Consider the following 13,103-nt stretch of genomic DNA (forward strand, 5'->3'; position numbering starts at 1 on the left):
ATGGTAGCCCATAACAGCAAATAGCCGTGCATATTAACAGTATATTTCCTAATAGTTCAGGTATGGTAATAACTCAGAGTAACCTTTTGGCAACTGTAGGCATATAAATGGCATTGGACCCTGAAGTTTTGGGGTTCATTTTCTTTAAAAGACTTTAAGAGCCAGAGGTCATCAACACTCAATATTAGTTGGTTTTATGGTTTATGAACGTGCTCATTGATTCCTGATTGTTGCAAAAACAGTTGCTTGATGGGAAGAATGAGAATCAACAGGGAAAGGAAACAAGAAAGATAAGAAAAGAAAAAGTGGAAGGAAAAAACCAGGTGGCTGCAAAATCAATGGCTAGGTATTAGATCCTTTGACCCAGAAGAAATGGTTAAAGCTCTGTAGTGTCTAGCCACCTCATTGGCACTGAAGGCTTATCTTGGAGACAGCTGTGAGAACAGTAAAACCCAACTCTGGGAGCCAAGAGAGCGGGGTTCTAGTTCTGACTCTGCTCCAGACCTGCGTGACCAGTGACCAGAAGCCGCTTAATTTCTTTGAGTTTCAGGTTAGACCTGATGTTGATGGTGGTTAAAGCCTCTTTAAAGCAACTCTCCTTTCTGTACTTCTGATTGGCCTGTGTGGGAGACATGGTCAATACTGAACAACTTTGCTTAGTCAAAGTAGCGCACCCCTCCCTGAGGAGGCGAGCTAAATACTATCTGTGGCACAAAGAAACATTCAGGAAGAACCCACCCATAGTGTCTGAACAAACAATTTTCCTTAGCTCCTTTGTCTTTGGCAGACCCTCCCCAAACCACTCCCAGAGCGACATTGAGGTTAGTAAGCTGGGAGAGAGTAAATGACAGCTGTCATTCACTGCGCAATAGAAGCAAACTTCAATAAATATTTGCTGATATTATTGGATAAAGCAGCAGAGTAGGATTAGGCTTACTGGTAGGATCCATACCGAATTTGCTCTAGTGAAAAGGAAAGCACCAAAACACAAGTTACTGATCTTTTTTTTGGGGGGGGGGGGTGTGAGACAACTGGGGTTAAGTGACTTGCCCAGGGTCACACAGCTAGTCAGTGTTAAGTGTCTGAGGCCAGATTTGAACTCAGGTCCTCCTGACTCCAGGGCCAGTGCTCTCTCCACTGCGCCACCTAGCTGCCCCTACAAGTTACTGGTCTTAAGGGGAAAAGATTTGTATATGCAAAATTGAAAAGGTTTTTAGGGCCAGATACAGTAGAACTCAGTCATAGGTTTCCTAATGAGTCGGTGGATCTGGCATTTCAGACAAATTAAGATGGATTATTTGAAGCCGAGTTGCATTTACCTGTGCAAAATTGGTTGTTGAGTAAATTTCTGGTTTTCTCAGAAAACGGATTTCATTATGCTGTTTGTGCCTAGAACAGCGATGGTGAAACCGGCGTGGTTTTGGGGAAGCCTGCCAGCTCTGGCCAGGCCTCACCTTGTCTTTGGACAGTCTCTAGCCTTCCCCAATCCTTGAGCAGTCATGAGCACGAATGATTTGAAACTGACAAAGCACCATCCGTGGCCCATTTTGTTGGTTCTGCAGGAATGAGAATATTCTGAATTATGCAAGAAAGGGCAAACAGTTGAAATGAAACTTTTTGTAGGGTTAAGCATGAACTTGGGAGAAAATAATGCCTTTGATTTAATAAATAATTTTATAGAAAATTAGCCATTTTATTCTGCACTGCAGGTAATAAAACTCAAGTTTTGCATTCTGCCTTTATGAGAATGAGATATGGCTAAAAAAGCAAGGGACTTTTTAAAAAAAAAAGCAAAGGATATCCCTTGTGGTTAGTATGTCTTTGCTTCTCATCATCTGCATCTACAAGAGTATAGTTATTGATGTGTATGATATCATTGCGGAAATATCAGTAAGCATTTATTAAGCACCTACTGTGTGCCAGACACCGTGCTACGATTTGTTAAGTAATCTGGAACACGAACTCATCAAGAGTGTGGTCCTTATTTATGTCAGATGAATGAAGGATTAATTTTATTTGGCTTTTTACATATTTAATTGTTGGTTCCTATGATGAATATATTAGATTTAGTAATACTCGAATGGGCTTATTTGAGGCTTTTGTTTTGGAAATTAGTAGATATTGTTTCAAAATAATTTGTTATGCAACTTACCAATGGATTGTTCTCCAAAAAAGTTCATTTATATATTAATTAATTGGGATTTCAAATGAATTTTTGCAGAGAAATAGTGTTAAACAGTGTTAGATTCCCAGACTATTCCACAAAAGCCTCTCAGGTTTAGTTGAACTTAGAACATTTCTAGCCTTGAAAGGGAGCTAGGAGAGGGAACAATATCAAAAGGAAAATCTGTTCTGATTTGAACTTCAGTGGCAGCAGGATAAATTGTTGGTACAGAGTAGTAGTTTGGGTCTTTCATGAATTACTTGCCTCTACCTGACTTTGGTGCTCTTGTAATTAAATTCTGCTTTGAAATGAAACTCAACTAGTGAAATAAAGTTTAATGGCAACTGTTCAATTTAGGAATGATGGAATTTTTTTTCTTAAGTAATCTGGTCTACTTTTGGTTTAGGTCACTTAGAAATGGTGAGGTTTCTGCTAGAAGCTGGTGCGGATCAAGAGCATAAAACAGATGAGATGCACACTGCCTTAATGGAAGCCTGCATGGTAAGCCTGGTGAAGTAGATATGATCAACATTGGTTTTGATGAGTTGGTATGAAATGTATCTACTCATTGAACATACTGATTGTCTTTGCTGTGCAAGAATGTCATCAGACTATTGTTAATTTTCTCATCGTTTTCTTATAGTATTATTGGTTAGGGCTAACCCAAATCATCTGAGATTTCCAGTATGACCTACCTTCAGTTTGCTTCTAGCCAAAGAACCCTGTATGTTCTCTTGTCTTTAATTTGGCTTCTTCATAATAGATTTGAAAGTAGGAAAGTTTTGGAAAACATGGTCTATCATGGAACTTTGGTGGAATGACCACAAGAATCTTTCTTTGCCATTTTAGATCACAAAAATCATAATTAAATGCAGTTACAAAGAAAAGTACATTTAATTAGACAGCCTGGTTTGTGGGCCAGGAAAGGAAAGAATATGGTACCTTTTTGTTTACATAGATCAGGGGTGAGTATGATGGTCATTTTTCCTCTTGCATTTTGGCTTTCTTTTCTATCTTTGTTATGCTTTAGTGCTTTCATGCATAGAGGACCCTTGTGATACCTGTTTTTTCACTTCAGTCCTACTCCTCTATTGTTTGGGGAGTGACCTCTGAATATTGTATTTTGAACAGCAGTCCATGAGTAGAACAGCTTGTAGTCCATGTTTAAATTCTAATCTACCAACTGGCTGGTAGGTCAGCTAACACTGGCTCATGTCTTAACTCCTTCATGCTTGCTTTCTGCACATAAAAATGTGAGGGGCCAGGGAAAGGATTCCCTCATTCTAGGGTCCCACAGGAGGCACCACATGACTACCCTGTCACTATGACTGTTGCCCCTTGACAAGACCTACTACATCTATATCCCTGGAGACATTGGGCTGGGTCACCTGCTGTTCATTCCATGTCCTTTACAAATTAACACCACCCTGTCTTTCCAGCTTTATCTCTAGGGCGCTTGAGATCGTTGCTAAACACGTCCTGAACTGAACTCTCACCATTTCGTTACCTGGGTTTATTCTCCTGTTCTATTTCATTCTACCTTTTGTCTAGCTGAACGCTGCCTACCCATTCTGTAAAAGATTTCCGAAAAGATCTCTCCCATACAACTTTCCTTTTGTTATGACCTTCCCACACAGATCTCAGCATCCCACTTGGTTTTTAATTACTCAAATGCATTACATTGTATGTTTTCATTGTTTGCGCTTATGTCATGTCCACTGCTGGGGTATAAGCTCAACGATGGCAGGATCACTATTCCAATTTTGAGTCTCTTCCAGAACTCAGGATGGCGTCTGCAGATAGCGGGGCATCTGTATAGACTTAATTCATAATCGTTTTCTAGAAGGAGACTGATTTCCATCTGTGCCTCAGACAAGAGAACATTGTGCTATGTCTGTATCATAGGGAGAACAGATCAATCCCAGTAGAGATGTTCATGTAGCAAACATGCCATATTTGGGGGAAAACGAGAGTTCGTTTTCACCAGCACTTCTTGGACCAAGCCATGACCTAATTGGAATAGGGCAGGGTTTATTTTTGGAAAATATGCATTGTAATTTCAGCTTATTTTTGGCTTGCCTTGATTGTTTTTGCACACCAGTATACATATATAAATTCGTTGATTGCTTCATTTCCAATTTAGCCTGCCTATAGCTCACTTTGTGTATAAATTGCTTTACATGTTGTAAGCTCCCAGAAGGCCAAGACTGTCTTTTGGCTCTTTTTTATTCTCAGCGTGATGCCTGTTACATAGTAGGGTACTTAATCAGTGTTTATTGATTACTGTATGAAAAATTGTAGAGATTAAATCAAGGTCTTGTGACTTGATTGAATGTGAGGAATTAAAAAGAAAAGATTCAAGTATGCTGCTGCTGCTTCTTTTTTTTTTTTTAGTGAGGCAGTTGGGGTTAAGTGACTTGCCCAGGGTCACACAGCTAGTAAGTGTCAAGTGCCTGAGGCCGGATTTGAACTCAGGTCCTCCTGACTCCAGGGCTGGTGCTCTATCCACTGCGCCACCTAGCTGCCCCAAGTATGCTTCTTAAGATTATAAACCAGGGTGATGCGGAGGATGGTGTTAATAGCTAATATGAGATAAAATTTGATGGAATGTTGAGTGCAACATTGAACACGTTGAGGTTATGATGGTCTAGCAGGAAGTTGCTCTTGGAAGACTCGAGAGCTTAGGGCTGGATTTATAGATTTAGGGATCTTTTATATAGAGGTATTAATTGAGCCCAGAAGGAGTTAATGAAATCTTTTGGCAAGTGCAAAGTAAGAAGTAAACAAGTTACAGAACTGAACTTTGAATAATGGTTATAATAAAGGCAAAGAAGATGGTAATCAGAGATGTCCAAGCAGCAAAATGACCGAGAATACAGACTGAGAATTGGAAGAGGCTGTTGAATTTAGTATCGAAAAGAATGTTGGTGACTTGAGATGACTGTGGTATTCAGGAGGGCTGGAGACAGGAATGGGCTGCATTGGAGGTCCTGGAGAGAGTGAGGGCTAGATGAGAGAATGGTTGCTAAGTGTTTGATACGCAGCAAGGACTGGATAACTGTTTGCTGCTGCTGCTACCAACCATCTTCATCTTGGAGAGGAGAAAACTAGGATGATAACTTGAAAGGGAGTGGCAGATTCAAGTGAAGATCTTTTTGCTCATTTCAGGAGGCATGAGCCTGCATGTAGGTAGGAGGGAAATTATAGGAATGTTCTTTGAACCTGCTGTTTCAGGATTTTGTAAGTACGTTTATAAATGTCTTAGGCCTTTCATGATTTAATTTTTTAAAAATTCTGTTCCATTTCTTCTCTCTCCCCCCCTTTCCCCCCTTTTCTGGATGGAGAGGTTTTTTTTCTTTGGGTGGGGCAATAGGGGTTAAGTGACTTGCCCAGGGTCACACAGCTAGTGTTAAGGGCTAAAATTCTAGCTAGTCTGTCTAAAATATCTAATGAGTGGTCGCCAATAAATTATAAGCTTTAGCAAGAGTTAGGCTTTTAAGCATTTATTAAGGAAAACAAGAATTTGGTAAAGAGAGAGAGAAAGGCCTAGATTTCTATCTATTAAAGGGAGAGCACATTTTTAGCTCCCTTCTCCGCCAGCGTCCCCAGGAAAGAGCGCCAGACTGAGCGCCAGTCTCTTCCTTCCTCCTCCCACTAGCCCGTGTCACTTCCTGACTCCTGGTCTTGCCCTCAAAGACCTTCCCTTCATGGGCAGAACTCTTCTACAGTAAGTATCCAGCAGGTGGCGTTATTCCAATCGTTACACTAGTAAGTGTCAAGTGTCTGAGGCCGGATTTAAACTCAGATACTCCTGAATCCAGGGCCGGTGCTTTATGCACTGAGCCACTTAGTTGCGCCGAAAATTCTTATATTTAATAATTTTTCTCATAAAACTGGCCATTCCTTATCATTTTTGCATTCCCCACTTGAGTTCTTCTCTGGTCTCATATTTTGCATGAAGTACAGGGAACCAAAATTGCACTTGTTCTTCCAAACATGACACAGTGTAATAAAAAAGGCTTACAATGTTTTTTATGTCTTCATTTCCCTTCATGATGAAGTTCTTTATTCTTTATCATGGTATAGAATCCTGAGGGATAGACCTGTAGAGCCTTAAGAGCATTCAAATTGGAATTAGGAGACACCAGTTGTTTGACCCTGGTCAAATCACTTTGCTTATGAGTAAAATGAAGAAACTCTACTGGAAAATCCTCTAAGGTCCTCCAGCTATGAATCCTGGGATAGCTCAGGGTCTTTTTTTTTTTTTTAACTTGGAAGAATGTTTTTGGTATCTTGTGTTTTTGCATCTTTACATTTTCCAGTATGGTCATTCCTGATTCCTTTTCCAGAGAGCTCTCTCTTAAAACAAACTGATAAGGAAAACCAACTAGTACATATTGTGTGTGGTGTTCTATACCCATGGGTTCTTGTCTCTGAAAAAGCTGAGGAAACTCTTTCTCCAATGTCTTACTTAAGAGGTTGATTATAATTTAATAAGAATTTATAATGTTCATTATAATTTCACAGCATTTAGTTTTTCCCCACGCTACTCATTTTTAAATTATTTTTTCTTTTCATTTACATTGTTGTGTACAATTTTTTTCTTGTTTCTGTTTCCTTTGCATCAGTTAATTTAAGTCTTCCCTTGTTTCTATGTATTTTATCATATTCATCATTTCTTACATTCATGTACCACAGGCTTTTTTTTAGGTATTTCCTACTCATGAATTATTTGCTTTGTTTCTCGTTGCTGAAAGTGCTACTCTAAATATTTTGGCGTGTAGGGCTTTTTTGGGGGAGGGAAAGGGAAGGATATTGGTGTCCTTGGGTTACATGCCTAGCAGTGACATCTCAGTAAAAGGATGACATTTTAGTCACTTTCTTGGCAAAATTCCAAATTACTTCCTAGAACAGTTAGAAGAGCTTTCAGTTCTACCAACAGAGTGCCATCAAGCATGGAGTCCTTTTTTTTTTTTTTTTTTTTATTGAGGCAATTGGGATTAAGTGACTTGCCCAGGGTCACACAGCTAGTAAGTGTTAAGTGTCTGAGGCTGGATTTGAACTCAGGTACTCCTGACTCCAGGGCCGGTGCTCTATCCACTGCACCACCTAGCTGCCCCCATGGAGTCCTTTTTAAATGTGACTAGTTTGAATATTTGTCAGAATTTATCCCAGTCTTCTGCCTGTTCACAAAAATCATCCGAAGAGTTTCTTAGAGGCCTTACCACTACCTGGAAGCCATCTGTCCTTGAGGTTTCACTGGATACTTCCTTTTCCAGAGAATCTATAAAGATATTTTAAAAGACTATTCCAAGTGCCTGCCAATGCCTAGAGTTCTTTTTTTCCCTCCACTCGGGGGAGGGAAAAGTAACTTTTAATAATTAAAACATAAATGTCAAAAAAGACGGAATAAAAGTCCCTACTTAATTCTACTTAAGCTGTCATGTGATAATTATTTTAGTGTCCTGTGGATACATGTATGTATGTTTGTGTGCACATATATGCTAGAGTTCTTTCTGTTTTTCATGTTATCCTTACTATCACTAAGCCAGCTTCCAAGTCCCTCTCTTTTCCACTCCTCATTCCTCTGCGTGAAATACCTCAGTCTTGAGCTCTTCTTTGCTCTATGGCTTAAGATTGCACTAGACTTTTTTTGGGCATCCTGTATATTATGATCATGTAAAAATTTACTGTTCTGTTGTAGTAGCTGTTTATATTTTGACTCTACAATTTAAATTAGTTTTTAGAAAGCTTTTGATTTCTTTTTTTGTCTTCATTTTTCAAATTATTCCTTGCCCCACTCTAGAATCTTTTGTAACAATGGATATAAAAGAGTTAAAAAAAAAAAAGCAGTTTAGCAAAACTATCCAATACAAGTATTCACTTCCAGCATCAGTAAAGAAGGGAGGTACGTGAGCTCCCACCTTTCTTCTTTGGTCTATCCAGACTCCTAAAGTAGTGCACTAGGAATAGATCTGTAAATGGAAACACGATCATCAGAAGGTCCCATTAATGATTTTGTCTGTCTTGCTTTCTCCAGTGATAATCTGGTAATCTGGATTGACCTTGTAGCCTCTTTTTTGTATTTTGGCTTGCTCTTCTGACCTCATTGTGACTCAGGGCAGTCCCTTGGTAATTTATATTCAATATTAGAATGAAATGAGACATTCATAGGCCATCCAAGCAGTAGCTTGGCCTTCATCAAGATTCTTTCCAGATCCATTCCATTTTTCATTCAAACATCAGAATGATTTTCGTAAAGAATAGATTACACCCTGTCTGTGTCTGTTTGTCTTTCTGTGTTTCTGTCTCTGTCTCTGTCTCTGTCTCTCTCTCTCTCTCTCTCTCTCTCTCTTTCACACACACACACACACACACCCATCAGCAACTTCCCTTAGGTCTCATTCACTTTCAGGATCAATACAAAATCCCTTCAAGTCCAAACTAAAACCCACCTTCTACAGGAAGTCTTTCCCAACCCCTCTTAATTCTAGAGCCTTCCCTTTGTTAATTATTTCCTCATTATCATGTATGTAGTTTTTGTGTATATATTTGCTTTTGGTCTCCCCCATTATACTGTCAGTTCCTTGAGAGCAGAGACTGTCTTTTGCCTCTTTGTACCATCCAGCACTTGTACCAGAGCACCTGGCATATAGTGGGCACTTAATAAGTAGAGTAAATGGAGTAGTAATGAGTAGAGGAGGATACAGAACAAGAATTGAGGACAAGCACTGGGTATACCTCAAGTCAGTTCAACTGAGCAAAGCTCCTTTGACTGAATTACCCATGGCAGTCTACTAACTAAGCATCAGAATGTGCTATCAGCTCTATGAGTCCTTAGTCCCTATCTATACCCAGTCAGGAGCATGGCTTTAATACTTAATACCTTTTAAGAAACAGTTAACCAAAATTACAGAAGGGTCAGGGTTTAGGATATCGTTCCTACCATATAAAATCCCTTGTTGGGAAAGTCCTTGAGGTTTATCTTCCACAACTTACGTGATTTTAGGGATGTAACACCCTGCCCCCCCTTTCCAAAAAAAAAAATTAAGCTAAAAAAAACAGTCCTTCAAAGGGATGTAACTGACCTCAAGATTTCAAAAAAACTAAAATAGAAATATAATAAACAAAAGAACAGACAATGTAACTACAGCCCCCTAAATAATTGGATAAATATGGGAAAAAGTGTACCAGAAATCCCAGGCTTGTCCCCCCTTTTCTGGAAAGGAACCACATTCACATTAAAATAATGGTCAGGTCTGCACAGTGGACAATGCCAGATCTTTTGATACGGTTTGTTCTTTTGAGGTGACCATGAGCAGGAATAGCAAAGAAAAGACACTGCCCAGTCACTCCTCTTCCTCATGGATGATGGAGAGCTTCCTTTCCCCATTCGCTAGGACCCAATTCTCTCTGAGAGCTCCATGGTAGGGAGGGAAGGGATATCAAGTCCTTTGAGGGGCTGCCCCCCTTCAGTGGTAGAGAGGGCTGTGTAGATATTTTCACCTTTCTTTTGGTGTCATCTCCTAACAATCTCATCCCTTTGTCTTCAAAGCCTCCCTGGAGAAATGTTGTAGCAAAAAGTAATTTGGAGGGGCCAAATTACTGTATGCAAGGGGCCTTGCTGTATCTATTCTGGGACCTGTATTGGTCCCCTTGGCTCTTCCCCTTCTTGTTCTGTGGAGAGCATTCCTCCACCTAGTGTTTGAGTGAGGGGTTGTCCTTCTAAACACTTGACATTGTCAAAGCAAATAGTTGCCACTGAGACTAGGAGTGTCCAGTTTAGGATTATCTACCTTTGCTCTGAGAAGGGCAGAAAAGAAAATATAGAGAAGCACAGCCAGGCTTGGAGGCTGGTATATTTGCAAGTAGTTGTCATTTCTGCTGGGATAAGGAGGGCAGCTTGGTGGGGCCCGAGTCCCAGAGAGTCGCCATTAATATTTCTTAAGCAGGTTTGTCCTCAGGAAATCAGGTGGGGTATTCAACGGTACATTTTCCATAGTTCTCATTCTACGAAGGTCTCTTAGCTCCTGGGAGGCTTTAAACTTTGCCCTTTTCAGCACCTTCCTGTACTTGCTCGCACCAAAGAATCATAATCAAAACCATCTGGCACAATTCTGGTTGTCCCCTTGTACTCCATATGAAAAACAAATCGAGACGAAATAAAAAACCCAAACAGTTTATTCAGTACAGTTAGCAGTCTTAAAATTCCGCGAATCTGCCTTGGTTTGCATCCTTTTGGTGTTAGGGGTCCCTCTTCACACCTTACCCATTTTGGACAAGACAGGACTGCTGGTTCTACTACATCATCATATCCAAAAAGCCATTTAAAACCAAACACTTCTTCCTTCAATCAAATGTAAATGACTCCCTGAAAGCTGAACAGGTTCTTACTTTTGGTGGGCCATATTTGAAGCAGTGAGGTGATGGCCATGAAAACTCCACAGGCAACTACTTCCCGGCTAAGACTGAACCTCCCCCCCCTCTTATTTACCCTTTTTTTTTTTTTAATTGGGGAGAGAGATGCTTTCCAAAAAAAAAAAAAACACCTTCTGGCTTGTTTGAAGAGGAGTTCTGTGACAAACCTCCCCCACAGGATGTGGAAGAGCCTTAATTTACTAGGCTAGACCAGCCAGGGAGAGGACAGCAAGTGGGGCTAAGAGACAGTGTAACTGAGGGGCTGTCTTATGGACAGCTAGGCGGTGCCACCGTGCACAGAATGCTGGGCTTGGTGTCAGGGAGACACATCTTCCCAAGTTCAAATTAGTAGCTGTGTGATCCTGGGCAAGTCACTTCACCCTCTTTGCCTCAACTTCCTCATCTGTAAAATAAGCTGGATGAGGAAATGACCAACCACGCCAGTGTCTCTGCCAAGGAAACTCTTACAGAGGAGTCGGGAAGAGTCGGGCACTCCTGAAATGGCTGAACAAACAGAAAACCCCTGTTCTCAAAGACTTTTAGTAGATTTATATTTATTTCTTCTTGCTGAACGGTCCCAGTTGACTCCCTAATTTCCCTGGGGCAGGGAGCAGGGAGTTTAATGCCTTTAGAAGCCTGGAGGCTGCCCTCTGTGCTACACCCCCTGTGCTACACCCCCTCCTTCAACGCGGTCATTATTTTCCAATCCTGCATGACTTGGTCATTTGTTCTGAGCTGGGCCTGACTCAGGCAGGTAATGAGATACCCAGAGATCATCCAGCAGTTAACAGAAAGATTTATTTAGCCAAACACCCTGGACAGAGTGCTTTGCAGTGCCCCAGTGTGGAAAAAATAGTTTCTGACTGGAATTCCAGAGAATGAAACAGGAATTCTTCTCTTACCTGAGTTCTTATCTTTTGATGGGTATTATCTTTGAGAATGCTACCGGAGGCATCTTGGATTTTAATCAAGTATAATTTCTTAAGACATACTTACTTTCTTCCCTTAAGAGCCTATAAGGGCTTATATTGTTTAGTCTGGTATTCAAGGCCATCTGTCATTTCAAACTACAACTCCCAGTGTTTCAGAATGTGAATTTTCCACTACAGTTCTGTGAGTTCTTTCTTTATGTTCTTATTCTGGTTCCTTTGGTGCTGTCTTTTTATGCTTACCTCTTTATTGGGAATGTTCTTCACCTTCTTCATGTGTCCCTATCCTTCCAAACCATTAATGTCCATCTCAGATCACAAGATTTTGAGAGTCGGAAGGGACCCCAGTGGTTATCTGATCCAACTCTTGCCTGAAATGAATAGCTGACAAGTCTCTTGAAAACCTGCAGGGAATGACAATACTTGGATCCAATATCTCTCCTCCAGTTGGTTAGCTATTTCTTTTGGCTTTATGTCATATCCCGATCGGATAGGCATTTCATCTGTGCATTTATCCATATCATTGCACAGATCCCTGGATACCACCTACCATGTCTGCTCTGTGCATGCTCACCATCTCTGGAAGCAGCCCATTGCACTCTGGGATAGCTCCAGGTGGGGCGTTTTTCCTGACACTAAATCCAAATTGGCTTCTTTGCAGTTTCTATCTCTTTCTTGTGTTCTGATGAAAAACAGAACACATCCAGTCAGACCTGTAAGTCCATATGAGACCTCCTCGGCTACTTAAGAAAGTTATCATATTCTCCAGATAAATTTTCCTTAAGTTAAACATCCCCAGTGTGACATGGGCTCAAGGCCCTCCACCACACTGACTCTTCTCTGGAGGCTTTTCAGCTTAGGCGTATCCTCAGACTGGTCTCTGGAATTCAACTTGGTACTCCAGGTGAAGGCTGCGATGGGCAGAATACTGAGGCACCAGCACTTCCTTAGTCATGAAAGTGATTTTTTTCTAGTATAGCTCAAGATCCCATGGATATTGTTTAGGTGCCACATCACAGTTGACTTGCCCAGGGTCACTCAGCCAGTAAGTGTTAAGTGTCTGAGGCTGGATTTGAACTCAGGTCCTCCTGAATCCAGGGCCGGTGCTCTATCTATCCACTGCACCACCCAGCCGCCCCACGACTGCAGTATATTAAAACCCTTAAATCTTTTTCAGACCAAGGTTATCAAGCTATGCCTCTTTACCTGGTACTTGGAAAGTTGATTTTGAACTCATGTAAAACTTCATATTTTTCCCCATTGAATTTCATTTTATTTGATTCAGCTTAGTGCTTTCGCCTGTCAAAATCTTTTGGGATCCTAACACTGACATCCAGTTTGTTAGCTATCTCTTCCAGTTTTATCATGTCACATCCAAATTTGATGAGCATTTCATCTGTGAATACCTTTATCCCTGTCATGGTTAGAAATGGTCAACAGCACAGATCCCTGCATACTGACTGCTAAACCTGGTCTGTAAGTCATTATCTTCTCCATAAGATATGTATGAGACATGTTATCAAAACCTTTTTTAAAAAGGTAAACTGTGTGGACATTATCTCCCTTCATTTGCCAGTGCAGGAAAGGAAATC

At 40.7% G+C, this 13,103-nt stretch overlaps 1 protein-coding gene across 7 annotated transcripts in view; it reads left to right on the forward strand.

Moving 5' to 3' along the window:
* ANKRD17 (ankyrin repeat domain 17) overlaps positions 1 to 13,103 on the forward strand; it is a 152,933-nt gene that overhangs the window by 71,490 nt on the left and 68,340 nt on the right. For all 7 annotated transcript variants that reach the window (XM_043970665.1, XM_043970666.1, XM_043970660.1 and 4 more), the window contains exon 7: positions 2,571 to 2,665. In XM_043970665.1, the coding sequence (XP_043826600.1) occupies positions 2,571 to 2,665 (95 nt within the window). The remainder of the gene's footprint in view (positions 1 to 2,570; positions 2,666 to 13,103) is intronic.

Source organism: Dromiciops gliroides, chromosome 6, assembly GCF_019393635.1.
Source record: "Dromiciops gliroides isolate mDroGli1 chromosome 6, mDroGli1.pri, whole genome shotgun sequence".
NCBI lineage: Eukaryota > Metazoa > Chordata > Mammalia > Microbiotheria > Microbiotheriidae > Dromiciops > Dromiciops gliroides.